The sequence below is a fragment of the Rhincodon typus genome, chromosome 19 (genome assembly GCF_021869965.1).
Source record: "Rhincodon typus isolate 14 chromosome 19, sRhiTyp1.1, whole genome shotgun sequence".
NCBI lineage: Eukaryota > Metazoa > Chordata > Chondrichthyes > Orectolobiformes > Rhincodontidae > Rhincodon > Rhincodon typus.
In genome coordinates, this window is record NC_063350.1 from 33131669 (window position 1) to 33158896 (window position 27228).

The window sequence follows — 27228 nt, forward strand, 5'->3', positions numbered from 1 at the left end:
ATTCCAATGTGACTTTTTAAGGTCAGAAATCTTTGGACAATGCATAAATTCTCTTGTCATGTCTCCAGACAAGAAAGGGAAGTGGGTGTAAAGTCCATTCAAACCTGTGTGGGAAAATGGGTGACACCAAAACAAGGAATAGAATCTGGTGCTAAATTATTCTGAACCATTTTCTCATCCCTGCGCTGGGTATGAGCCCCAGTAGCAGCCTGGCCATGACTAAAACTTTGGGCCCTAAATCATTTGCAGTCACTGTCCTTATGTTTAGTAAGCTACCTATCAGTGCTCAACCACAAAAATAATTTGGCCTCATTGAATTATTATAGGTGTGTAATACTAATGTAAACTTCAGCTTAAAAAGTGTATGATGCTTTGAAAAGAAAATCTTTTTATGCAAAAGCTAAGGTCTTTAACTTGGTTTCCAGTTTAATAACTTTTATTATCAACTCATATCTGTGGACCTGTTATTTATTTCAATAAAGCAATTGTGCATAACTGGATATTTATTATTTATTCTTCATTTGGGAACATCCATTTGACAGCTGACAAACCTCAGGAAATTTGTTTGTTCATCTGTTGTGCCTTTAGTTATTACCAAGCACGACATTATTTCTCCTCGATTCTGAGAGTAGAATAAAGAATGGCCAATTATACTTCCCTCGCTCACTGTTAGAATGCAGGGAATTCTTGTGGGAAAATGTGAAAAATGTCCTTGTACAGTGATTTTTTCTGAAGTGTTGGCAATTTTCATACAAACATGGCAATGGACAATGTCAAGGTCAAATGTTTTTGGTAATCCTTTAATTCAGAAAATCAGCTTGATGATAAAATATATATATATTTATATATGCAAATAATTTATGTAGATTTAGCGTAGCACAATGTTGTGCAGTATACAGTACTGAAAAGGTTAAAGAATTATACTATCCATCATAAATACTTTAACAGCATGGTTCTGGGCTAGCTAATAGCACTTAAGTAGTTTTACTATGAATATTTATGCATAACAAAAGATTTAATTTGATAGTCAACCATTTTCATTTTGATCACTCAAAGTGAATATTCTGCAGATTGAAAATATTTCAAAAAGAGAAACCAATGTCTTAAAATAATAACTTGTCACGTCAAACAGGCTAAAAAAGCTTTTACTTGGAATGTACAATTGATAGGGGAGTTTTGAGGTATACTGTCCTATTCAATCATTTAAAAAATACATTTTAAGATTGTGGGTTTTTGGATAATTTAGCAAATTAATATTCATTGTGCAGAGAAAAAGGCAGTGCAGCAGTGACATCAAAAGATGATCAGAGCCACTCAGATTTACTGTTTCTAACAGGTTACCTCTCCTCTTCCCCTTCTGCAGTTTACACTCCACTGAGTCAGTGCCTTATTCAGACATCTGTCTCCACACCACTGCAGCGCAGATCCATCTCATTCCTGCTGCTTGAGCTTCTACATCCTGCGGTACCATGTCCAGCACTGTAACTGGTATGTAAAAATAATTTTAAAAACGTGGATTTTGCTGTTTCAATAGATTGTGTTAATTTATTTCTGAGCAGAGCAAAATGCAGTGTTGCTGCAAAATCTGCCTGCATCTCATTTGTCATACGTATATCTGAATGCAATGTGAAGTACATATGGTGAATTCTAATTCTGTTAATTACTTTATCTGATTCCTTAAAAATCTGATATTTTCATTTTCAATGAAACTAGATGCGGTAGTTTTATATATAACGTAGAGTATGTGTGATTGCTGATAAACCTGTGCTGTATTGTTTAAAATAATGAAAAGCAGAAGGGAAATCCTAGGCATTTTCTTTCAGTATTCTACAAGCTGTGTGAGGAAAATATGTCTTAATGCAGAAGGTTCCGCCCAGCAGCCATGTTACTTTCCTGGGTAGACTGTGTATCTGAATATCATAAAGGTACAATGTGTCTAAACTGAGGTAGTACAGCGGAAGAAATTGTCTTCCGAATAAGTTGATCAGAAAAAGTATTGACAGCAAGCCCAGTGGGAGACAGAAAAGTACGTCGTTAGCAATTTGCAATGGAAATAGGCCATAGAATGTAACTGAAACTAGGTCACTAAAATATTTAAATAAGACAATCTTGTAATTAGCAACCCCTGGTATTTTCAAGCCAGTATCTGTCATGACATTACATCTGAATTGAAATCTAACACGTTGACTCTTGTTGGTTTGCTGTATATTAAGTTATTGTGTAAAGAACTACTTGCTATTGGATTTACAGTGACCAGTTACTGATTGCAGCTAGCTCCCCAAATCATTTAACCTGTTTTATTGATATACGTAATACAGAATTAATAGCTAACGGAAACCACTCAACAAAGATAATTTGTAGTGCCAGGTTCTCTTAAGATGCTTCTTGATCCAATAAATAAAAATCAACTATGAGAAAAACAGACGATCTGCAGAGCAATTCCTAAACAATGGTGTTTTTGCAGTGCAGCTAAGGGATGGGCAAGGCTTAATGATTCCAGCATGAAGCCTGTCCCCAGTGAAATATAAATGTGTACAGTTTAATTATTTATGGTTGCAAAAGGCGTTTATTGCAACAGAGATCGATTAAAGTTTTCAGGAGCACCAAGCAAGCTCATGTTTAGAGAGATTATTCTTAAGAATATTAAATTACATGGTGAGAAAATAGCATTCTGGGTAAGTAGCAACAAGTCCACCAACATCTTAAATGATATAGCCTGCACAGTAACAGATTAGCTATTCAGTGGCATTGTTGAATGTTTAAAGAAAGCCATGTATACTCGAGATTTTAAAGAACTTGGCACCTGACTCTGCAAGATCTCGAAGCAGATTCTCAGATATTTAATCTGTGTACAGTTGGCAATACCAGAGAACACTTGACATTAATGAAGTGGTGGGCATTAGGTGATCTAAAATTCATACAGTGATTTTACATAGTTGGACCTCCAGTTAAGTCTTTAGAAATGATATAATTTGCTTCACAAAATACACAGCCAAACTGAAGGGCAAAACTTGTTTGTAAAAGTTTCCCACTTTAAACATAGAATAATCAACTAATAACAAAATAGTTATATTTATTTGTTTGCTGAACTAAATTTTGTGTGCATGAAATCAGTAGATGTATGGTAAATATAAGCAAATTGTTCAGTTAAAGAATATGTGTATGCAACCTACTGTGCTGTTAGCAGGTTGCTGATGAAGAAATAAAAATTCTAAATTGTTAAATTGTTTAAAATGGAATATTTATCTTTATAATTCTATACTAATTTAATGAAGGGAATGGAAAATGATTTTCAATTTTAGACAATTCACGTCTATATTCCAGGATTTAGATGTGTGTAAATAATAATAAAGGGATTTATGTGGAGCATTTATTTGACTTGAATTAATGATATGGAAATCAATGCCTCTGTTTGACATGGCACACATCTGTACAGTATCAGGAATAAATTAAACTATAAAAACTGTTTATTGTAAAAGAACAGTTAGTTTGCTGACATTAATGACAAAGAAGGTTTGCGGTATCTGCAGTGTCTGAACAGATTTGCAGGCTGTGTCGTCACAGCTGAAACCTGCACCAAGCTGAGGCAGTGTCTGTGAGTGTCAAATCACGTACTGCAGTCTATGCTGCAACACAAAATGCAGGTGGGGGGGGGGGGTTACTACAATAAACTGGCTGGGGGTTTTATAAATGGTTCATATTTTAAGCATGGTATCATAATTTATCTGTTTATCCTTTGTGCAATAGTAGGTCAACTATTAAGATTTTTGAAGTAACGTTGGTTGAGTCAGTCAGTATTTTTTCCATTTATTGAATTCTTTAATGTATTTTAAATTAATTATTGCTTTATCTTTATATTGAAGATCTCAAATACTTTAATTACACTGCATGGTTTAATGCTTGTCAGTGTCAGTGGCAGAAAACATGGTTATACAATAACAATAAAGTTTTGCAGTATTTTTCTTGTAAGTTTTAAATAAAGAACATCATTATGATTAATAACTAAGGCCTCCTTATAATTTGTTCCCTACTTGCAGTTATTCCTCTATAATATTCAGTAATGCAGATCTATAAATTTTATACAGGCGGCTAATATGAATATTGGACAGGTTATTTGCCTTACATTAAAAGAATTACCTAAAAATTATACAGCAGGCCTCCTGCCAACAATTTAATCTCTTTCCTTCATTTTTTAATGCTTGCTTGTTCTAACAAATGCATATTAGAACTTTAATCATTACGTGTTGATTTGCTACAAAAGTACATGACAAAACATGATTAATTTCTCAAGCATTAAATTCTATAAATCTAATAGGCTGAAACATATTTGCATTGCTAGAAGTCTCATGTTTCATGTGTGTTGGCAGTAACGCTGCAGTAAACACTTCCGTATGCCTGGAAAGTGTAATTGCCTTTTTAGCAGATGCTGAGTTTTCCATCACAAACCTATAAGTTACCAGTCTGGGCAATGCTGCATCAGTTGTCTTCTGTCGCACCATCAGTCACTGTCTATTGTATCTGATAACCTAAAAAACCATTACACACAAGGGCATACTAACAAGCCTCAATTTGCAATTAGTTTCAACTTAATGCAGATACAATGTTACATGAAATACAACCTACACAGCGAATTATTTTTAAATATTTATTGGAGTTATAACATGAGATCACAACATTGTGTTTACTGATAGTTTTGTGTGACCTTAAACAAGGTCCAGTATGGGTTTTTATTGGTTATACTACTGATTTTCATTGCTTCATGCCCCTCTAAATGAGAGTCCATTTACCCATATTATTTCAATCCAAATTTACATTTTAATTCATAAGAGACACAGAGCTTAGAGGAAAATTGAAGTCAAGATTCTTCAAAACTCTCATGGGTATGCCTGTCAGTTATGCAACACTTTCAAAATGCGCAATTTTTTCCCATCCAGAAACCAGGTTTTCTTTAAATATCCGGTTATGATACTTATTCAAATACATTTTGAGAAACGTAGAAAACCTTTATGCCCAATGTGAAAACTTTACCCATCATTCTTGAACATGCAATGGATCAAATAACTTTTAATGTTGTAATCTGTAAGATTACATAGGAATGACTAGATTGCATGCAACCTCCTTATTAATTTCTAATGACAGTATTTCACCCAAGTGTCAGAATTTATGAGCTCAAAATCTGAAAACATTATTATATTCCTCTACTTTTGTTTTTATATTTTCTAACAAGAAAATATTGTCCATCACCTCAAAAGTATAAGTAACTCATCGTATAGGTTTGAATCGGGAAGACTAAAATTAGTGCTTTAAACAATAACAGGAATTGGTGGCAACATTTAACAGGTCAGGCAACATTTTCTGACTTGGGTCAAAACTGAAACAAAAGCTTTCTTTTCACCATACAAATGTTGTTGGAGTTCCTTTATTCATTCATGGGATGAGGGTGTCATTGACCAGGCAGCATTTATTGTCCATCCCTAATTGCCCAAGAGGCAGTTTAGAGTCAACCACATTGTTGTGGGTCTAGAGTCACATGTAGGCCAGACCAGGTAAGGATGGCGGTTTCCTTCCCTAAAGGACATTAGTGAACCAGATGGGTTTTTCTGACAATTGACAATGGGTTCGTGGTCTTCATTAGATTCTTGATTCCAGATTTTTTTATTGAATTCAAATTCCATCATCTGCCATGGCGGGATTCAAACCTGGTCCCCAGAATATTATCTGGGTTTCTGGATTAACGGTCCAGTGATAATATGACTAGGCCACTGCCTCTCCATTGCTGCTTAGAGTTTCCACCTTTTATGTTTCTGGAAAATACTGCTGATTTTACAGTTGTTTCAATGTGCTAAACCTTGCTGTTAGGTGTGATGCTGTGGCTCAGTGGTTAGCACTGCTGCCTCACAGTGCCCAGGACCTGGGTTCTATTCCACCTTAGGGCAACTGTCTATGTGGAATTTGTACTTTCTCCACGTGTCTGTGTGGGTTTCCTCTGGGTGCTCTGGTTTCCTCCCACAGTCCAAAGATGTACAGGTTAGGTGGATGGCCATGCTAAATTGCTCATAATATCCATGAATGTGCAGGCTAAGTGGGTTAGCCACGGGAAATGCATGGCTACGAGGATAGGGTAAGGGATTTTGCCTCAAAGGAATGCTCCTTGGAGGGTTGGTGTGGACCCATGGGCTGAATAGCCTGCTTCCACACTGTAGGGATTCTATAAATCACCATAAAAGGGATTCCTGATAGCCATCCAGAAAACAAGATTACCTTCTTGTTTCGTTGCTGTTGTAAAAGCCACTTGGAAACACAATGAAGTAATTTCTTAGCGTGGATTTTAGAAACATTGACTAGGACTGTAGTCTTTATTGAACCATTCCAATGAGATCACAATTTATCTTTCCTTAATGCAAAATCACTTAATGCAACCCAGCATATTTCATTTCAAAGCTGCTTTCAACTGTTGAAATATTACAGCTAGGTGATGTCACTATGTATGTGATACGTAAAAGCTTACTGTGTCCCAGTGAATTGAAAGGATGTTTTAATTGCTGTTTAGATTTGTTCTCTCAAAAATTCTTCATGTGCTAAATCAAATTGCTTTAAGCAGGGAAGAGAGAAATTTCTTACCCAGTTGCAATTTTCTGCATTTCTGTACACCTAAAATTACAGGATTCAAATTAATAAGATGTATGATATTGTTGCTTTATCTCTGGCAGTGTTTGGAGATTATATCACCCATGGACATAAAGGAGAAAAAAAATCAATTAGAGGGATGGAAGTTTGCACAGGTGGACAATACAGCATGCATTTATAGGCATGTATGATGACAAACTATAAAATTTGCCAAAAGGTTCATGATTCTTAGCAGTTAGGTTACTGAGTAATAAACTGATAATAATCCCACTTCATCATCATATGAGGAGGGTATTTTGTTCTATTATCATTTCCTGTAGCCTTAGTATTAAATTTTAATTTATACCAGAGCTTCTGATAGAACATGCAATCTGTAAGATCTATATGATTGATATACTCCTGTGAAACAAAATTACAGGCTGAATTTCACATGGAGGTATGCGTTGCTCACCCTCCAATCCCCACTGTTGTAAAAGGTGAACACCAGTCAACCAACTTAAAGAAAGCCCTCCCCTGAGTAGAAATTAGAACATTTACCCCTCAATGAGAGGGAGTTCCACGCACAAGAGTTCCCCTCGCAGTCCCAGCAACATCAGAACGGAGTCGTGGGCACTTCTGGTATTGATAGTAGGCCCCAGTATGAAGACAGCCATGGTGTCCAGATTCAGATAAGCCTGGGGATTCAGAGAACCTAAGGAGGGAGGTGATGGTTGTGAGAGGGATGTGCTTTGGAGGCTATACAGGCAGGGGTAAAGGAGAGGTTAATATCTTGGTGGGAGGCCCCTGATGCACACAAGGGACCACTTGAATGATGTGCCCCCTTTCCTGACTTTCTCACTGCTGATTGCAGGCCCAAGTCCATCATATCATAACACAGGCAGTGTATCATTCGGTTTGATTTGCTTGGTAACAATTTCAATTGTCTATTAATTGTTTATTTTAGAAATGGCACATGCCCGCCTACTACTTTGTGAGGATGTGGTTGGGGATGAGAAGGAAGACATCACTAGCCACCTTCTTTAGTTATATACCCCTACCATAAACATGTGTTCTTTCATATTGAAGTAAGTAAATGGAAAGCAGAGTCATTGATTCAAATGTAAAATTTTTAAACCTGTATGGCAGAAGCTGCACAACGAGTCCCTCATCAGGTATGTATCCACGTATGGTACTTAACCCTGGGTTATGAAGGAGAGTAACGTATATTAACTAATACTACCTAATTACCCTGCTCACAACGTCATTGGCTTAGATTCCTGTTTTGTCTATAACAGGAAGTCCGTTATGTGAGGACAGACAAAGAGATCCACACATCTATCAGGGCAACTTTTACTAGTACATGAATGGGGATGAATACTGAAGATGTGATGTATCAGGGCAGCATTGAACTGTTCATTTGGATGGTTCTCATTGCAGAATTTTTTGAGCTACAGATACAAATTCATGACAAAAATTCTAAAATAATAAAGCCATAATATATGATGGAACTAAACTGTAGGGCTGAAAAATAAAATTCTAGGTCTGATCTACTCTAAGATGTAACACACTATCATTTGGAGTCTCCTCATATGCATTGAAGATAAATAAAGAATCCTTTTGTGTGTGTATGCTGGGTTTAAAATAAATATATCAGCAAAAAGTGATGGGCATCATTTGGGAGGTTCATTTCAAAGGTGCTTTATGAAACAAAAAATACTAATCGGTATGAGTTTGCTTCCTTCGAGTTATTTTTCCTGATGCTGCAATGCTTATGTTATCTCCTGTAACAAAAGTAACTGAGCCTGAATATCATGGTTTGAGGACTCAAACAGACACTTCTTACAACTATTGTGAACATAACAGTCCTCAGGCACAGAAGTGTCTGGACTAACATTAAGCAATTATTCTAGTGGATTGCCATGCTTCAAGTGTCCTGAAATAATATGGAGTATGAGATCTTTAGACTCCCATGTCACACGCTATGAAGCATGAGCATGTCTCTCAAAAGTGTGTTGACATACTGACGAAACATTAGTACGTAATACTATCACACTTATGAAGATTTTCAAATACTGCAATCTGACCATGAAGTATAGATGATTCAGAATTGAAGAGAGTGTTGATGAACTCAAACATCAGGATTCTGAAATTTATACTAATTCCTTCTGCATATTATTCATTTCAGTCATGTACAAATTGACGGTGATTATTTATTGTTGCTAAGTAAAATTTAAAACTGATTGGTAAAGGTAAAGGCCTGATAGTCCTGCAGACCATAGGGTTCCTGTCTCATTAGAGAGAGATAACTGGTAGTGATGGTTTAACCTGAGGGTCACCACATTGCAGGCAAGGGGAGAGGTTGACAAGGAGAGACCTTTATGGTATCCTCAGCTGCTGCAGGAATTGAATCCACACTGCTGATATCACTCTGCATTGCAAACCGGCCATTCAGCCAACTGAGCTAAACAAATCTATTAAGTAAAAACCGAAAAACTGCAAATGCTGTAAATCAAAAACAAAAACATATATTGCTGGAAAAGCTCAGCAGGTGTGGCAGCATCCATTTCCTGTACAACATGCACAAGTGCCTCTTCGCTGAGTACATCAGTGAACATTGGCTGCATTACAATGACGTAACTGCACATTTGAAAAAGCAGTTTGTGATGAAGTACATATGAGGACAAGCTACATTTCCAAGTACACAGTTATATCAAAGCTGCAGCATCAGACTGGATGTAAGGTAGAGACATGGAGATATACAGCGTGGAAACGGACCATTTGGTCCAACTCATCCATGCTGACCAGATATCCTAAATTAATCTAGTCCCACTTGCCAGTACTTGGCCTAAATCCCTCTTAAACCCTTTCTATTTGTATACCCATCCAGATGCCTTTCGAACATTGTAATTGTACCGGCTTCTTCCACTTCCTCTGGCAGCTCCTTCCATACACGCACCACCCTCTGGTGATGTGGAAGATGCAAAAATTGCAGGTATTTAGTCTGCATCTACAGACAAAAATTCACACGGACTGCAGAGATATCTTTTTCAGAAATTATCACACTATTACAAAATCAGCACTGATCACAGGTATATCTAAAACAATCAGCATCCTATCAGCATAGTTCTACTGAATAAGGAATGAATCTGAATTAATTTGGGAATTCAACTATCCTAGGAAGACTCTTGTTTTAAATCATTGGATTGGATTTTATCATTTTTCGGAAAAAGCTCAATTTCAGATAGTTTCAGGTAGACGTCCCATCATGGCTCTCGACAACTTTACTCATGCAATCTTCCACTGCTCAGTTCATTAATTATGCTACAGGCAATCCTTTAGCATCCTTCTCTTGCAATCAGATGCAGATATTCTCTCTGCATATTGCTTGTAATGTCTAGATCACCTAGTTCCCCCTAGGAACACTTTAGGTTTTCCTTCTGTTGGAGACTATTCTTGCTCATTAACGTTTGTGTGAGCAGCCATTTGATTTATTACTTTCCTGAAACTGCATTTTCCTCTGCACATTTTCTGCAAATTATCTACTGAATATCAAATAAAGCACTCATGTTAACTAGCTGTACGCTGTCTACACTTGCAAAGTTTCTTTGCTCCAAAACACTGACAATGGTAATTTATTTCTTATACCTGTCCTACTCACTTTACCAGTTTCTCAATATGTAGATTTTAGTTTTGTACCTTAAGAATTGCACAAACTCTGTCGATCTCCTCTGATAAGGTTGTTTTTCTTCATTTTGGATTAGTTTAAGCAAGTTCTGGATTTTGGTTTCATTCACCGTTTGAATGGCCTTTGCTCGAATCAGATCTCCTTTAGACTGTAATAAACCTGACAAAGAATGATTGGCCATTCCTACAACAATTCCGTCTCTTATGAATTCTGACTTGAAGTCACCACAGTTGCATTTCTCCATGAATCTGTCGTGATCATTAATGAAATCATCAATTGACTCCATTGGATCCTGAACTCTTCTATTAAGTCTTGCTATTTCAAGAATTTTATTGGTTTTAAGATTAAAGTAATTGTCAAAGACTTTCAGAACCTCTTCTAAAGTATCTGTCGATTCTTTTGTCACTTGGTGAACTATAATTTCATTTGCTGTACTCCAAATTATGTACACGCATTTATTCACTGATGCAGCTTCTGATTTTTTAATCTCATTTGGAAGCTCTACTGTATTTCAGCAATTGTTTTCTCCACAATATCCAGTTCAATTTTGTTTTCTACTTGGCCCATCTGTAAAATGACATCTTCCTAGCGATGTTATTTCCAATACCATGTCTTCCTGTGGGGTTTAAATATTATGCTTGCTTAATACTTTTGTTTCTGTTTTCTCGTGTTCTATCGCAAAAATGGAGGATCCCTGCCTTCTCACAGCAAACATGGAAGATTCACAACTTTTGTGCCAAAAATGAAAGATTCCCACCCTTCATGGACAAATTACTGGATTTCCACTTTTCTGTTGTCTTCACTGTATTCCTCTATTGTAGTTTGAATAAATAATTTCTTCTTTAATCACAGTTTTATTAAATGATTCCTGCTCCTTGCTATTTAAATAAATTACTCCTGCCTTTATCACAGCTGTTATGAAAGATCTCCTGCCTTTTTGTGGCCTGAGTCACCCAAACTTACTGTTCCTGTGAGACCAGGTCTGCTTAGGCTTTTACTCTGCACAACGTTATTGCTTTAATTACTGGCTTTGCAGCGTGCCCGAGTCTGTGACTGCAGATTAATGTTTCTTTTGTGATCTTTTACTACTGTTTCTTTTGCCTCGTGATGCTCGGTATTGGTAACGACAATGCTCGAAATGAACTGTAGGTGGTTTTTCAATTTCTCATTTTACCAGCCTGGATTAGTGCCCATCAAAAATTTTATGTTATATTCACAAAGCCTTCAATTCCTATTCACTCACTGCTGAGTTCCGCCTTGGAACTGTTCCCACAGCCCACCAGCTCATGATGGATATGTTTTGGAGTCACTGATTCTCTTGCCAGGTTTGAAATGCTTTTACCATCATCTGGAGTATTCTTCCTTGCTAAGGATTGTCACAAGAAATATTTCTTAAGAGTCCTTAAATTTTCAGCCCTTCCCTGCTGATTGTGCCCTATGAAGTAAGTAAAGTCTGAAGATCTCACATTGCTGGTCACCATACAGTATGCATAATCTAATTAAATGCATACTACTGCCTACCGTCTTAAATGGGCATACCAGCTCACTGCACTTCTTGCACTGCTGCTCTTGATGAAGTTTGCTGTGTCATCCTCTTCAAGTCCTGGAATCTATAAGGCTCTGCTTGGTCACATGTGACTGAGGAAAACCACTTCCTGGTGTAACTGAGAGGTGTAGTTAACAAGAAATAGCTTATTGCATATTAGCAAACCAGTCACAGGTTACGGTGGATATGATGACATTGACAAATAGACTTTGAAGAAGACCAGATAATCAGGTCTCTCACATTCAAGATCCTATTCTGTTCTGCGCACAAGTCCATATGATGTTATCACAATAGGTCTTACTTATGCACTCCTCAGCATTAACCCTTTGAAACCCCTTCAGATCCACATACCACAATGTCAACTTGTCTCCTTTTCAGTGACAGGTTCAGGATGTTTGTTCTTCTTGAAATTGGATGCAATTCTTGAGACATGAAAAGAGATCTGAAAAGGATCTAGAGTTTGTTTGCCTGCTTCTTACATGACTTTATGAATATGCTGTGGAAACACACTGGAAATTGGCAGACTGAAGCTTTTGTCCTCTTGTGGAGATATTTGGGGTCAAAAGACCTGGTTGTACAATTGTTGGAAAGCTATACCAGGACAGCTTATTCTGTGCCAGGTCATCTCTGATAGTTAGTTACCTTTTGGGAAAGGCAGCTGAGAATTGGGAAGTGTTCAACAATTTCTGCTGCCTTACATTTTGGTTTTATTGATTTCGTCTGAGGAATCAAACCATTTAAATGCAGAACTGAAGAAGTTGAAGCTGGACTGAACATTTTGAAATGTGGGTCACAACAATCCAGTAATCAGCATATTATAAATCACGGATATTATAGAGTGTTACATTAATCTGGTCTTCAGCTTGTTGATGCTGAAAAGCTTCGTGTAGAACTGAAACTTAATCAGGATCCATTATAGAATTGAGTCATGACTGAGGTTCATAAGCAGGCTGAGGTAAATAATGAAGACAGTAGGAGCAATCATACAGACATGTTGACACAATTCCTAATAGAAAAAGGTTCAGCCTCCAATCCAGGGCCAGGACTCCTGACTTCGGTAGGCGTGGAATAGGGACTGTTAGCAATGTCAGTGAGATAGTGGTAGACATGAGGAGTTGGGGTTTCCTCGGGCATCAGCATTGGCGTTGCTGTATCTGGAGCAGGAACTCCTCAAGGCCAACCTTGTACAGACTTTGCAGATGTCCTGGAGCTGTGAAGATGAACTCTAAATACTGCCTTTTTATTCTTTTTGTAACTTAAAATGGCACTGGATTGTGATGACAAAACACTTTTCACTCTATTACCCTAGATATATGTGACAATAAATCATTCATTCATTCATTCAGGATGCTGGCTGTCATACAGTCAAGCAGGAGTTACAGAACAGTCACAATTTATGCTGTTCTGTGGATGAGTATTTTGGTTTATTAGCCAGCACTACCCGTTATTTTAAAAATGTCTAATGTTTCCTTGCCACATCCAATGATAAATGGGACGTCAAATAATCAGTTCTGAGGAAGGGTCACCGGACCCGAAACGTTAACTCTGATTTTTCCTTCACAGATGCTGTCAGACCTGCTGAGCTTTTCCAGCAGCTTTGTTTTCGCTTGTCAAATAATGTGGAATGGCTAAAGTGAAGTGCAAGTTAGATGCGTGAGGAAAGAAAAAAGCAGTTTATCAATTGCATTGAAAAGTATGCAGTACCATTTTCATGATCCACTGTGAGTAAATTAACACCAGTAAGATAATGGCATGGCCAGCTATCGTAGCTGACTTGTAGATGCTTTTGGGGTACACAAATTGGAAATTAATTGCAGAGTTTTCAGAATGGTTAGTGTGTTGAATTAAAATAAGCATTTTACTTATAATGACCAAATATCTCTGCTCATTTGTATATCAAAGAATTTTCAGATTTAAAGTAGATTCTAGTTTTCATTTATACCATGTATAAGATTCAAAAGCAAGACCATTTGGTGAGAGAGCTGATCTTTGTTATCTGAACATCTATTACTCCAAACGTAGAATCTTTAAAGCCAGTGCAACTTTGTTATTATTGCTGGTAAACATCTAATAATAAAACATAGGGGGATCCAAAAATCAAAAGTGGTCTTAAGGAAACTGCTTAGATTTAATAAATATATTTGTTTTTTTTTTCTTTTTTATGAAGATCTGAACCTCTTTAGAATAAATTATACTGCCAGTAAAATGGAGATAGGAATTTCAATTCACTGTCTTGAGTCTTGATCAGCTACTGTCTCATGGCAAAACTTCAAGGCCAAATTAGTTAATAAATTTAAAAACTTTTCTTTATTTAACTAATGTCATGCAGTTGTAACGATTTGCAATGACCGTACTTCCTTTTGTGTGACAGTAAGTATTTGTCCATATTGGTGTGATCTATTTTGACACGACAAGGGAGAGATTTGTAATTCGCATAGTATCACTTCAAGCAGCCTTGTATTCATTGCCTGGGAACAGGCCTCACTGTGGTTGCTACTTGTGTGGTCTGTAGCACCTGCTTGAGGAATCTTTGCAGTCTGTGTCAACGTAATGCTGCAGAAACTAATTTTTCCTTCCACTTGCTTTCATCAAATGATGATACCGTGGTCGGTATGTTAATTTTGAAAAGATCCATATTCAAAAGCAGCCACTTTGGGGCACTATTGTACTTGATGGTGTGTATTTGAAAATTGCAAGAGAAGTTGAGTGAGCTCAGGCAGTCTTCCTCAAGCTCTGTCAAGGATCCAGTGCGTCAAAGTGGAATACTGTATATGATTGTAACCATCATGACCTTGATACATAATCTTGAAGAGAAATTAGGCAATATTTATTACAAATTGCCAATTTCAATTTCTGTTCAGTTCTCCAATTTAGGTGAACCAATTTTAGAGTGTATCCAGTCAACATCTAGTGAAATATGGGTTTTAAAGGTTTTAATTGAAGTCTTCAAGATATGAACAGGAAAGGACACGGTAGATAAAGGTAAACTATTTTTACTAGTTGGAAATCCTATAACTGTGGAACACAGTTTGAGAATTAGGGCTAGACCATTCAGGAGCGATGCTAGGAAGCACTTCTACACACAGATGGTGATAGACGTTTGGAGTTCTCTTCCACAAATGCAGTGGAGGCAAGATCGGTTGTTAATTTTAAATTGGAGGTAGATAGATAGATTTTTGTTAAGCAAAGGTATTAGGAGATATGGGCCAAAGGCAGGTAAATGGAGTTAGACCACAGATCAGCCATGATCCCACTGAATGGCGGAACAGGCTCAAGGGAGCTGAATGGCCTCCTCCTGTTCCTATGTTGCTATGCTCCGATAACTAAAAATTGTGAATTGCTGTTGCATTCAACTAGTTCCACGTTGAGTAATTCACATTAACATAGCTAGATTAAATTAGATACCCCCAAAAAATGGGTACTGGATCAGAATGTGAAATTAATCAGTGTAATGCAGCTAGCATTCAACTTTATACTGTCTGCTTATTTGAATAATTGCAGCATGCAGCCAGCTATAAATATGCATGCATTAACATGGGACCCAAAATCTTAATTTGCTGTATCAGTTAAAGCCAGCCTGCACTGCTTAAAGTTGTGCTAATTATTTTTAAACAGTGCACACATGTAGCTGAATCATGTGCAGCCTCAGATATAGAATCATGGAATCCCTACAGTGTGGAAGTAGGCCATTTGTCCCATGGAGTCCACACTGACCCTCCGAAGCCCATCTCACACCACCACAGTGTAACCCTTCATTTTCCATGGCTAATCCACCTAGTCTGCACACTATGGGCAATTTAGCATGGCCTGTCCATCTAACCTGCAGATTTTGGACTGTGGGAGGAAATTGGAGCACCCAGAGGAAACCCATGCAGACCCTGGGAGAATGCTAAGCATTGACACGAGGTATGCTTCTTAAGAGTCCTTAAATCTTCAGCGCTTCCCTGCTGCTGATTTGTGCTGTACGAAGTAAGTCTGAAGATCTCACATTGCTGCTCACCTTACTGTATGTGAAATTCAATGAAATCCATGCTGCTGCCTACCATGTTAAATGGGCAAGCTAATTCACTGCACACAGACATTTGCCCGAGGGTAGAATCGAACACGAGTGAGGTGCTAGTGCTAACTACTGAGCCAATGTGCAGTGTGCAACAGTGAAAAATGGCACAACATGGGTGGCAAAGTGTGTCACAGCTTTCAAACAGTGCATTGGAGATGTTGGTGGAAGAAATCACTAGGAGGAGAGATGTTCCTGTATCTGCAGGAGATTGGGACACCCTCCAGACACACAGCCAAAGGTAGTCGAAGTAGATACTATGGAAGCCAAAGCTAGAGCGAACTCAGTGGGTATGTATGCAGTGCTAAAAGAACTGTGATCTCACACTTTCAAGGTCAGTAAAAACAATTGCCAAAATCCACCAATGCACCACTAACCTCAAACACTGCTCAAATCACCATATCCATTATAATAGGGGAGGTGGTGATGTATTGGTAATGTCACTGGAGCTGTAATGCGAAGCCTCAAGCATCTGTTCCGGGGAAATGCATTTGAATCCCACGATAGCAGGTGGTGAAATTTGAATTTTAATAAAAAGATGGTCTGTCAATCATTGTAAAAACCCATCTAATTCACAGATATCCTTCAGGAAAAGAAATCCACTGTCCACACCTACATGTGACTCCAGACCCACAACAATGTGGTTGACTCTGAATTGTCCTAATTAAGGATGGGCAATAAAAATTCTGGCCCACGAATGAATAAAAACAAATCCCATCCCTAACCTATCACCAATCCCCATTAATCAAGACTTGCATTTAACATTTAAATGCCTCACCTCACCTTCACACCTTTAGCAATGCTGCAAGCCTCATACCCACATCTCACAGGTTGTGTGCACTGTCAGCTATTGAACCATGACAACCACATCATCCAGACAGATTTCCTGACACACAGGCACCTTCCCTGTCTCCAACTGTATCACAGGGTGGCACACAACTGGATGCTGCAATGGTTAACCTGAGGGGAACAGATGCATCTACTGACCGTTATGGAAGAGACAGCACTGGGCAAGGCACTGTGATCAGTGGTTAGGGTGATGTCATTGATTATGGTATCCTTAAACTCAGTCCTCCTTTTCACATTGCACTTCCCCCTCACTGCACACTCGATCCAAGGAAAAGTGAGTGCAAAAGTACACCTTTTTACTTTCGCCTTGTTTCTGTACCACAACTTTACCCTTGTGCTTGATTTTCTTTCACATATCAGGGATTGAATATAGGCAGGCAGTGAAGAAATAAAACAAACTGAATGATGGTAGAAACACAGAAGATATGAATACTTGATACATTGGCAGATCTGCCAGAGACCTGCCATCAGTACAAAGGGGCATGGAAGATTCCAGCATCATCTTGGCACAGAGCTTGAAGACCATCCTTTCCTGCATGGACATAGGGAGCTAACCGTGATGTAATGCCTGATGGTTGATATCACAGCTTTAATTTAGCACCAGCAGCAGACACCTAATATCTCAAAGATGTAGAGGAAGCACAGGGCAAAGTAAGACAAGCTCAAAGAACTGACACCAGGCTTATGGATTGCAGTTTGCAAAGGGCCTTACAGCAGTCCATGAACCCTATACTGGACGGAGCTTATGGTCTGCTAGGAGCAACGTCATCGCAAGGTAGCTCCTGTGTTCTAAAGCCCTCACACAATTGATATCACATACGGATGAGTTCTTCATGGACAATCAGGCAAAAAAGGGTGTTTTATCGGTAGCCTCCTCTCTTCATCTGCCTCCTCCTCCTAATACTGTTGCTGCTCACATGATTGTTGTGTAGCATGCATCATGAATCTTGACACTGGCCTTGCCGAGTGCTCCAGGGCTCCTCCAGAGCAGCTATATCATTGTTTCAGCATGCCAGTGATCTGCTGTGAGATTGAGCTTGTGCCTGCAGCAAATGTCAGATTTCAATAGGAATGGCCTCACTGAAGCACAGATATTTCACATGTTATCCCTTGTTGAGGTTCAGATAGAGATTTGGTCCCTGAACAACCTGAGCGAATATGGCCTCCCACGAGAGTCTTTCTGCCCCTCCTCTGTCAATCATTGTAATAACCCATCTAGTTCACAGATGTCCTTCAGGAAAAGAAATCCACTGTCCACACCTACCTGTGACTCCAGACCCAGAACAATATGGTTGACTCTTAATTGTCCTCATCCAGCAATTTATTGTGCTAATCGCGGCCTCTTGGAAAATGAATAGTCATGCTGAATTTCAAAGTATATGCCTACTAATGCATCCATGTCTGGGAGCAATTGGTTTAAGTCTTTAAGCCTTTAAGTCAGCAAACAAATTTCCAGCACCTGCCAGATTGTAGACTTTTGCAAATTTAAATGCTTGTAGAAATCATCAAGTACTTGCAAACTCAAAGCAACATCCAGAAGTAATCAACCAGTAACTAATCTCTAAGTCGGTGATGATCATTTAAATAGATGGAGTGGAGGCTGTGTTGTAGGGTTCTTCAGGCTGCTGAATGCATGTTGAGTTGTGCCAGGTTAAGGCAGGGTATTGACTGGAGCATTGAGTTAGATAATGACACTGATGGCATTAAATCGACGTGGTATGCTGACCAACATCGTGATCACCCTACTTTGCATATTTCTGGCACACATTCATTGTGTACAAGCTAATGGTTGCACTTATGATGTAAACACACTATGAAATGATTATATCCATCAAATTCTAATTTGGGCTTATCTGCCACATTAAGTCTTATTCTTTGAAAGTTTTAAATATGTCTAAACAGAATGATAGCCTAGAGAACATACTCCTGTCGAACCATTGAATGCAACAGAGGAGGAGGCCATTATGTCTCCTCTGTCACAGATTTTTGCTAGACCAGTCTGTACATTTGTTTCTTCCGTTGTTTCACATAACTTTCAGATTTCTCTCAGAAGGTGCACTGTCTCCAGCTCAACTATTCCCATTGGCAAAGCAAAATTATCATATTTTAGGTTGCCATACTTATTCGAGATATGCCCAAAATCACTGGCATGGATCTTCCACTTGCCACTGCTTGGAAAATATAGCCCTCAGTTGTGTGACATACTTAATAATAATTAACAATTATCATTTGCATGATCTAATGATCATGCTCACAAGCATATTTGTGTCTCAGGAGAGGCAAGATAGACATAAAAGTTACATTGACATTCTTGTACAATTGTTTGTAAACATTGAAGAGCTTCATACTTGAATTGAATCAATTTGCCAGTATCAAAATTTCCTTTAAACTGCAGGAGCAACCATTAATAGTAGGTTTAAAAAATGCTTCAAGATGGATATTTTGCAGATTAAAACAAACTATATATTTGAAATGAAACTATTACCTATGCTTTTCATTTTGTCTTGCAAATTGAAAGTAGTGTTCACAAAATCCATTGTATCTTGCTCGGTTACTTAGCAAATTTTGATTATTCCTGAATTAAGTTTAGACTTTACTAGATAGCTGAAGATAGATAGATTGATTTAAACTAATAGTGGAATTTTAACAAATAGACCATTAATTTACTGAATTAAATGGCGGAAATTACCAAAACACTTCTGTAACTCTTTATTCATAGACAATAGTCCTGATTTTTCTGAGGATTCTTTTGGTTTGGGGATTGATGGAAGTTAATTACCAATGTAAGTAAGGGATTAGATGGAGATGTACATGCATTTACATTAAAAAGAAATTAATTGCAAAATCTATCCCCAGTGATCTAACAGTTATTGAAAATCAATGTGTAATCATTAGTTATTAGAGCTGGCTTGGAAAAGATAAGCATGAAGAAAACCTTAATTTTATTTTACATTAATCTTTTTCTGTTTGAGGGATTTTCTATTCTCGAAGTAGTTACATATGATAAGAATATTCTGCAGTTTTGTTTTGGGGGGAGAATGTAGTTGAGAGGTGTGGGAAGAAAATTACGATAAAACTTAGGTTGTGGTCACCTTTGCAGTACTTAAGAAATCCGTTTAGACCTGGGAAAATTATAAGAAAATTGAATAGTTTCTCGACATGAAAGTTAGAGTGGGTATCTGGTGGCTTCAGCTCGATGCCAAGTTGGTCAGCACCCAACAGCATCTCAGGCCATGCTTCATGGCCACCAGCCACATGCATCTCACATCCACAGATATTGCATCTGACATGGTGCCAGCATCTGAGAAACCTCAAGGCACATCTCTGATCCACTTACAGTACCCCGTGTACTTCAGTGCTGCACTGCAGGATGCAGGAGCAAGTCTCATTGTTGCAGCAAGGACACTGTGTGCTCAGGGACACACATCTAGTTCATGCACTTGACCAGGTTGCATCTCTGGGCTGTTGCTTGCTCTTAAAACGTAAATTCACTTTCAGCCTACCTGGATTCCTCTGATACCAGTTTAGGGACTTGGACTCAGTCCGTCAGCCACTTGGGATGGTCAGAGTCAGGGTCCTCTCCTCATAAGAGGGGAGGAGCCGAGTGTCAGGCAGCACACTACCTGTCTTGCCTCTTTTGCCCTGTTGTGAGCTGCTTTTCTGCTGGATTGGGAGACAGGGAGGTATTAATGGAGATGAAGGGGGGTGGCACAGCAGTTACTGTAGGTGCAGGTGGGGAGGTGTCCCGAGTGAGTGTGTAGGCATTGCAGAGGGCATGCACTATTACTACTAGCAAGAGTTTAGGTGGGTGAAAGTAAGTGAGAGACAATGTCGCAGGCAATAATGAGAGTGACAGAGCATGCGTTTTGGTGGGAGAGGTGGGCAATAGTAGGGTGAGTGTCAAGTGGTGGCACTTATCCTGGCAGGGTGGAGAGGTCACTAACCTTCTTCCTACAGCGTTGGGCATTTGAACAGATGACTGATATTGCACTGATCAGGGTCACCATCTCAAACCAGGCTGGTCTTGTGGCCTCACTGCTGATTCTGGGAGAAAAGGACATCAAAGTGAGGTGCCAAATGTTCCCTTCTCTGCCATGCCTAGAGCAAATGTCAGGAATTGTGCAGGGCAGGTCTGGATTAATAGTGCCTATCTGGGTGCACGCAGCCTTTATAACATGGCGTAAGTGCCAGAAATGTGGAATATCCTGGCAGTGGTGAGTCATTCCTGGTACAGTGAGAGGCCTGTTGTGAATGCCTGAGCGTACTGAGATATTGGCGCTCAGACAAACTGAGGAAGCTGATCCACTGCTTGTAGGTTCTGATTTCAGGTTCTCATTTCCTTCTAGTGGAATCTCAACGTACATCACCTCAACCATCAACCATGAGGACAAAGAAGCGGGTGCTGCGGTTTGTGTTCCTGCTACTGACGATGCTTCTGGTACTATTTGTAGAAAAGCAGGGCCATTCCTCCTGTACTATGAGCTGATATTAATCCCTGAACCAAGGTGATTAAATTGGAATATGTTGACATTATGTCATTGCTGTATGAGGGAACTTGCTGTGCACAAATTAACTGCTTGATTTCTTGTAATACAATGGCGACAAAACTTCAAAAGTATGTAATTGGCTGCAAAATGAGGTCATAAAATGCACTCTATAATTGCAAGTACATTTTTTTATTCATAATGCAAGAACATTATCTCTAGCTTTCAAGGGAATTAATTCATTTAATACCAATAAGGCTGTTCCATTTCTGGCAACAAACAGTCAAATAATTGTGCTCCTGTTGAATAAGTACAGTGCTGATTATGACAGATTGAGCTGACACAGTGCTCCAGAACTAATCTACTTCAAGGTGAGTGTCAGCAAGAACAAGAATGAACATCTATATAGCACCTTAATTGTGAGAAGATTTCGCAGTGCAAATGAGGGGAATAGACATTGAATAATGAATAAATTAGAAAAAAAACAGAAAGTGCTAAAGAAATCCATCAGGTCTGGCAAAATCTGTGGAGATAAAAAGTTAACATTTCAAGGTCAATGGGGAGCTGATGGCCTAGTGCTATTATCGCTAAGAGTGTTGATCCGGAGACTCTGGTAATGTTCTGGGGACCCGAGTTCAAATCCTGTCATCCTGGTGGAATTTGAATTCAATAAATATATGGAATTGGGTGTCGAATGGAGACCATGAAACCATTGTCAATTGCCAGGGGAAAAACCCATTGGGTTCACTAATGTCCTTTAGGGAAGGAAACTGCCATCCTTACCTACTCTGGCCTATAATGTGACTCCAGACCCAAGGCAATGTGGTTGACGCTTAACTGCCTCCAGGCAATTAGGGATGGGTAATAAGTACTGGCCCAACCCAGTGACACCTACATCCTACGAATGAATAAAAACAAGAGTCTTTGGAGTTTCATTGTGGATTTGAATTGTTAACTCTCTCCACAGATGCTGCCAGACTTACTGAGCTTCTCTGGCACTTTCTGATTTTATTTCAGATCTCCAGCATCCACAATACATTGCTTTTATTTGAAGATATTAGGAGAGTTGCTTAAGTATAAGAACTTGGAGCAGGAGCATGCAATTCATCACTTGAGCTTACTTTGCATTCAATACAATCATGTAGATCTCATCTCGGCCTCAACTCCACTTTCATGCCTGCTCTCTATAACCTTTCAACCCATTATTAAATAAAAATCTGTCCATCTGCCCCTAAAAGTTTAATCAGTGTTCTGGAATCCTTTGCAGTCTGGAGTAATGATTTCTACAAATTCACAACCCTTTGACAGAAGTAATTTCTCTTCATCTCTGTTTAAATTTGCGACTCCTTAACTGTGACTTCTCATTCTAGATTTCCTCACAAGGGGAAGCATCCTTTCTACATCTACTTTGTTAATCCCCTTTTCATAGCGAGGCTGTAAAAGCTATGTTTTCAAATAAACCTGTTGGACTACAGTCTCATGTGATTTCAGACCTTGTCAACCCCAGTTCAACACCGGCATCTCCACATCTTTAATAGTAGATAAATCTCAATTAGATCTCCTCTCGTTCTTCTAAACTCTGAGCAGTTTAAATTTATACTGTCTAATCTCTCTTCATAAGACAAATCCCTCATCTCTGGAATCAATCAAGTGAACCTCCTCTGAATTGCCTCCAATGCAACTACATCTTCCTCAAGTAAGGGGACCAAAACCATACATAATACTCCAGGTGCAGTCTCACACTGCCTTATACGGTTGCAGCAAGCCTGTTAGCTCCTACACACCTTTTCATTTGATTTCACCGCCCCCCCAGATTTTCCAGAGAGCTTCAGCCAGCATTCAAAGCAATTGTTACACCCAAATCTCTGGTGAGGGTTCTCCAATTTGTTACAGTTCCAGATGGAATCCTCAAAATGGTTAGACTTCAGATGAGGAGGAATGAAGTGATTCCCTTTCTTTATTCATTCTCCACTCCCCTTGGTTAGTTGCAATAATGTTATTAAAACTGGATCCCATACCTTATGGATACCTTTCGCCCAGACCAATTGAACTTATGTTTTAAAAAGAGATAATTTAACCAGGCTTTCCTGAGTTAACAAAGTGTGCATTTATTAATTACTAAATTCGAGAAGAATTAGGAATGCAACACACATACACTCAGATTAGAAATAAGAAGAGGCAAGTTCAAAAACATAAATGTTAACAAAACCAGATACATGGATCAATGTCTGAATTGTTCGTGAAGACTGGATAGTTGAATGTTACGGCTCCTATTAGTAGTATTGTTGTTGGTAGTTGAACAATCAATTTCAAGATTTTAGTTTTACAGGTTGGTTGAGATTCTGTTGTTCTGATCCCTCTCAATTGTGACTGAATTCTAACACTCAAAGCGAGAGACTCCCTTTGCCTGCAACACAGGGTGAATAGGAGATAGTTCTTCGACTGTGAACTTCACAATATGCTGATGCTTGAACCTGGGCTATACATGGGAGCGTTTAATCCAACTAACACAGTCTAGTGTAGTTGAAACTGGCTTTTCCAACTTCTGCCCTTCAAAAGAGAAAAACACAAAATATGTCACCGGTTTGGGACAAAATTTGCAGGGGGCAATGATTTTGGTTAGGCAGGGGCTCTTCAGCCCTCATTATCTTCATAGTCATTAGATATCACAATCCAGTCCATTTTGATTAGTCCTTTCCCCCTCTGAACGTTCTTTTAATTTCCCTTAATATCTTTAGCTATGACAGTCAATGGGTCTCCTCAGGCGGCTACATAACTTAGATCCACAGCCATTTTTGGCTGTATCAGCCCTGTCCTAAAAACCATATTTTGAAACTGAAAGTTAAAAATATTTATAGTACTTTGGTTTTTGACCTGTGGTCAAGACATGGTTCCTCATGTAAACTTAGAAATTTGAAAGTACATTCCTAACACTTAGAGCACACTGGGAGTGATCAGTCATACTGTACCTTAGAAAATATTTAAGGTATTATGAAAATAGTTTACAGATACATGTATAAAACACAGATGAGGATAAATAGAGCAAAATGCTGGAGATGCTAGAGATCTGAAATAAAATGAACATGCTGGAGAAACTCAGCAGGTCGTGTAGCATGTGTAGAGAGAGAAACAGAGTTAACATTTGCAATGTTAACAATGGCTCTTCTTTAGAACTGGAGGAAGAGTCATTGGACTTGAATCTCTAACATAGTTCCTCTCTCCACAGATGCTGCCAGATCACTGCTGAGTTCCTCTGCCTCTTTCTGTTCTTATTTTGAGTGTGGATAAAATGAGGTTTGAAGAATCTGTAGATAATAAGTTTGTTGTAACTTAGTGAAGAAGCTTACACACAAAGCATGGCTTCTTGAGTGAAGTAGCTGAGGGTGGCCATATATTGTGAAAATGTACAGGTTAGAGAAAGATACTTTAAATCTGTCTGCTGATACCAAGGAATCATACAGTTCAGGAGAAGATGTTTATGCTTGGAGGGAAAATGAAGTGCCATATTGACATTAACCAGAATTAAATTCACTAAGTTATGACTCACATTATTTGAAATTCATACAATAACAGACTTAGTTTATTTGAAAAATAAATGCTATCCAAGCCTATCTGCATATTTGTCCTGATGATTAATTGCAAGTTAATAAAAGAAATGCACTTTTAAAGAAATACACTGCAGTGAAAGGATTAATCTTATTAAAAGAATTAAGGAAATCTTTTACAGGAACATTCAGATAAGGATAAATAAAGCAAAATACTGCAAATGCTAGAGATCTGAAATAAAATGGACATGCTGGAGAAACTCAGCATTTCATGCAGCATGTGTAGAGAAAAAAACAGAGTTTTTGTTAAGAACGGAGCAGCCTATATTAGAAACCACCAGCAGAATTCAAATTGATGCAGCTTCCATCATCTTACTTTTCTTGGCCATACAATTGGTAATCATATCAAATTGAATGAAATCTGGACTTCAGTCAAATTTTAAGGGCAAGGCAAATTAATGCAGCATTTCACAATTTGGATTTGGACCATTAACCACGCATTAGCAATGAGTAGCGCATCTAAATAAGGGCTATGAATTGGTGCAGGCTTGGTGGGCCGTAGGGCTGTTTGTATTATATAAAGGAAGGATACTTGAAGGTCACACCAAGCATTGTGAATATGGATTGCTAGTTTTTGTCTTCAAAGTGCTTAGTGACATTTGAAAATTAAATCTTACAGATATCGTAACATTTCCAGCAGAAAGTTAAATAAATATAATATTTGTGCTCATATTCATGTACATTTCGTGAAATTAATCATTGAAGTATGTTCATTTCAAATATTGCTATTTGTGTAATTACATAGCTGGAACTTTGGTGCACAAGATATTTGAGATGAAGGTTAGTGCGGTGCCAATAAATTCTCATTTGATCTTGGCATTTATTCAATTATGGGAATGATTTTCAAACTGGCCTCAGAAGGCACATTTAAAGTAACATTTCAGTTTGACCAATTCTAATTAATGCCCAGGGACTATATCACAGGTCCATACAGAAGGAGCTAATAAACAGTTTTGTGGAAACAGTATTCATTCTCAATATTGGATGCACATTTTACTTATGCACAATGTAATGAAATGTAAGCAGTAAAAAGTTACAGTAATAAATCAGCCTTGTTTATTGAACAACATCAAAGAAAAATATCAGCTAAGTCAGAAACTACTTTAGTGTTTATAATGAGGTTTACATCATTCAGAGCTCAGGCTATTTAAAGAAAAAGTCTCAAAGGATTTGAAATTAATTTAGTTCTCTGCATCAAAAAGTACTTGTGAAATTTTGTACTTGTGTTCCTTCTAAATAAAAGAAAAGTATTGCTAACAGGATTAGCTCCTATGCATTCAGAATTGCTAATAAAACAAAAGGCATAGCTTGAAATGGAATGGGCATAGTACAGTGAATTTTTGTCAGATGCACAAATTTCTCTCCTCGAGGATTATTTGTATGTGACAAACATTTTCAGAGTATAAATGTTACTTTTAAAAACAATGATTAAGAGGTCGGTAGCTGTATTCCTTAAGTCTTAAAAAAGAGAGACTTTGGCGAAAGTCTGTACTCAATTCAAATTTGGCTTTAAGGTAGTGAGATTTTCAGCCATACCCAATATGGGAGGGGAAACCAACTTTCCAGTGAATTTAACAATGAGAATATATCTGCAAATTAACAATTCTTGTTTGTCCAACTGCTGTTACTGATACAGCAAATAGTATGTCAAAATGGAGGGGTTGAGGACTATCTCCATAAGATCATAAGAAATAGGAACAGGAGTAGACCATTCAACCCCTTAAGCCTGCTCGGTTATTCAATAGGATCATTGCTCACGTTCACTTTCCTGCCTCTCCCCCATAACTGTTGATTCCCCACTGAGCAAGAATCTACCTATCCCAGCCCTATATATACACAAGGACTCTGCCCCCACAGCGCTCTGTGGCGAGGAGTTCCAAAGATACTCAACCCTTTGAGAGAAGAAATTCCTTTTAGTTTCAGTCTTGAATTGGTGTACTGTTATTCTGAGACTCTGCCCTCTGGTCCTATACTCTCCCATGAGGGGAAACATTCTCTCAGCCTTACTGATTACCTGCTGCGCCTGTTGCTAGCTTTCTGTGCTTCAAGTACAAGTGCCCCCAAGTCCCTTTGTGTTGCAGCTTTCTGCACTTTTTCTCCATTATAAATAATGTTCTGTTCTTGATCTCCCTTCCAAAATGAACAACTTCATATTATCCCACATGATATTCCATTTGCCAACTTCTTGTCTATTAACTTAACCTATTGATATTTTGATTTATAAAGGCAAATTAACATTCTCTGCAAATACGACTTTTCATATTTTCAGTTAATTAGATGGACTGTTGTCACCACCATTGGATTTCCTCAATTCCAGTTGATTTCATCAGTAGGAAGCATAATTCCTAAGGGACAATTGCAGCTATTATCAAAAACAGGCCAGCATGAAAGTCAAT

At 38.3% G+C, this 27228-nt stretch overlaps 1 protein-coding gene across 1 annotated transcript in view; it reads left to right on the forward strand.

The window, feature by feature from the left end:
• The first annotated feature begins 1342 nt into the window (after positions 1–1342).
• Positions 1343–27228, forward strand: part of LOC109919053 (stathmin-3-like) — a 53570-nt gene continuing 27684 nt past the window's right edge. Inside the window, exon 1 of the mRNA XM_048608276.1 lies at positions 1343–1488. Within this exon, the coding sequence (XP_048464233.1) occupies positions 1470–1488 (19 nt within the window). The 5' untranslated portion in view covers positions 1343–1469. The remainder of the gene's footprint in view (positions 1489–27228) is intronic.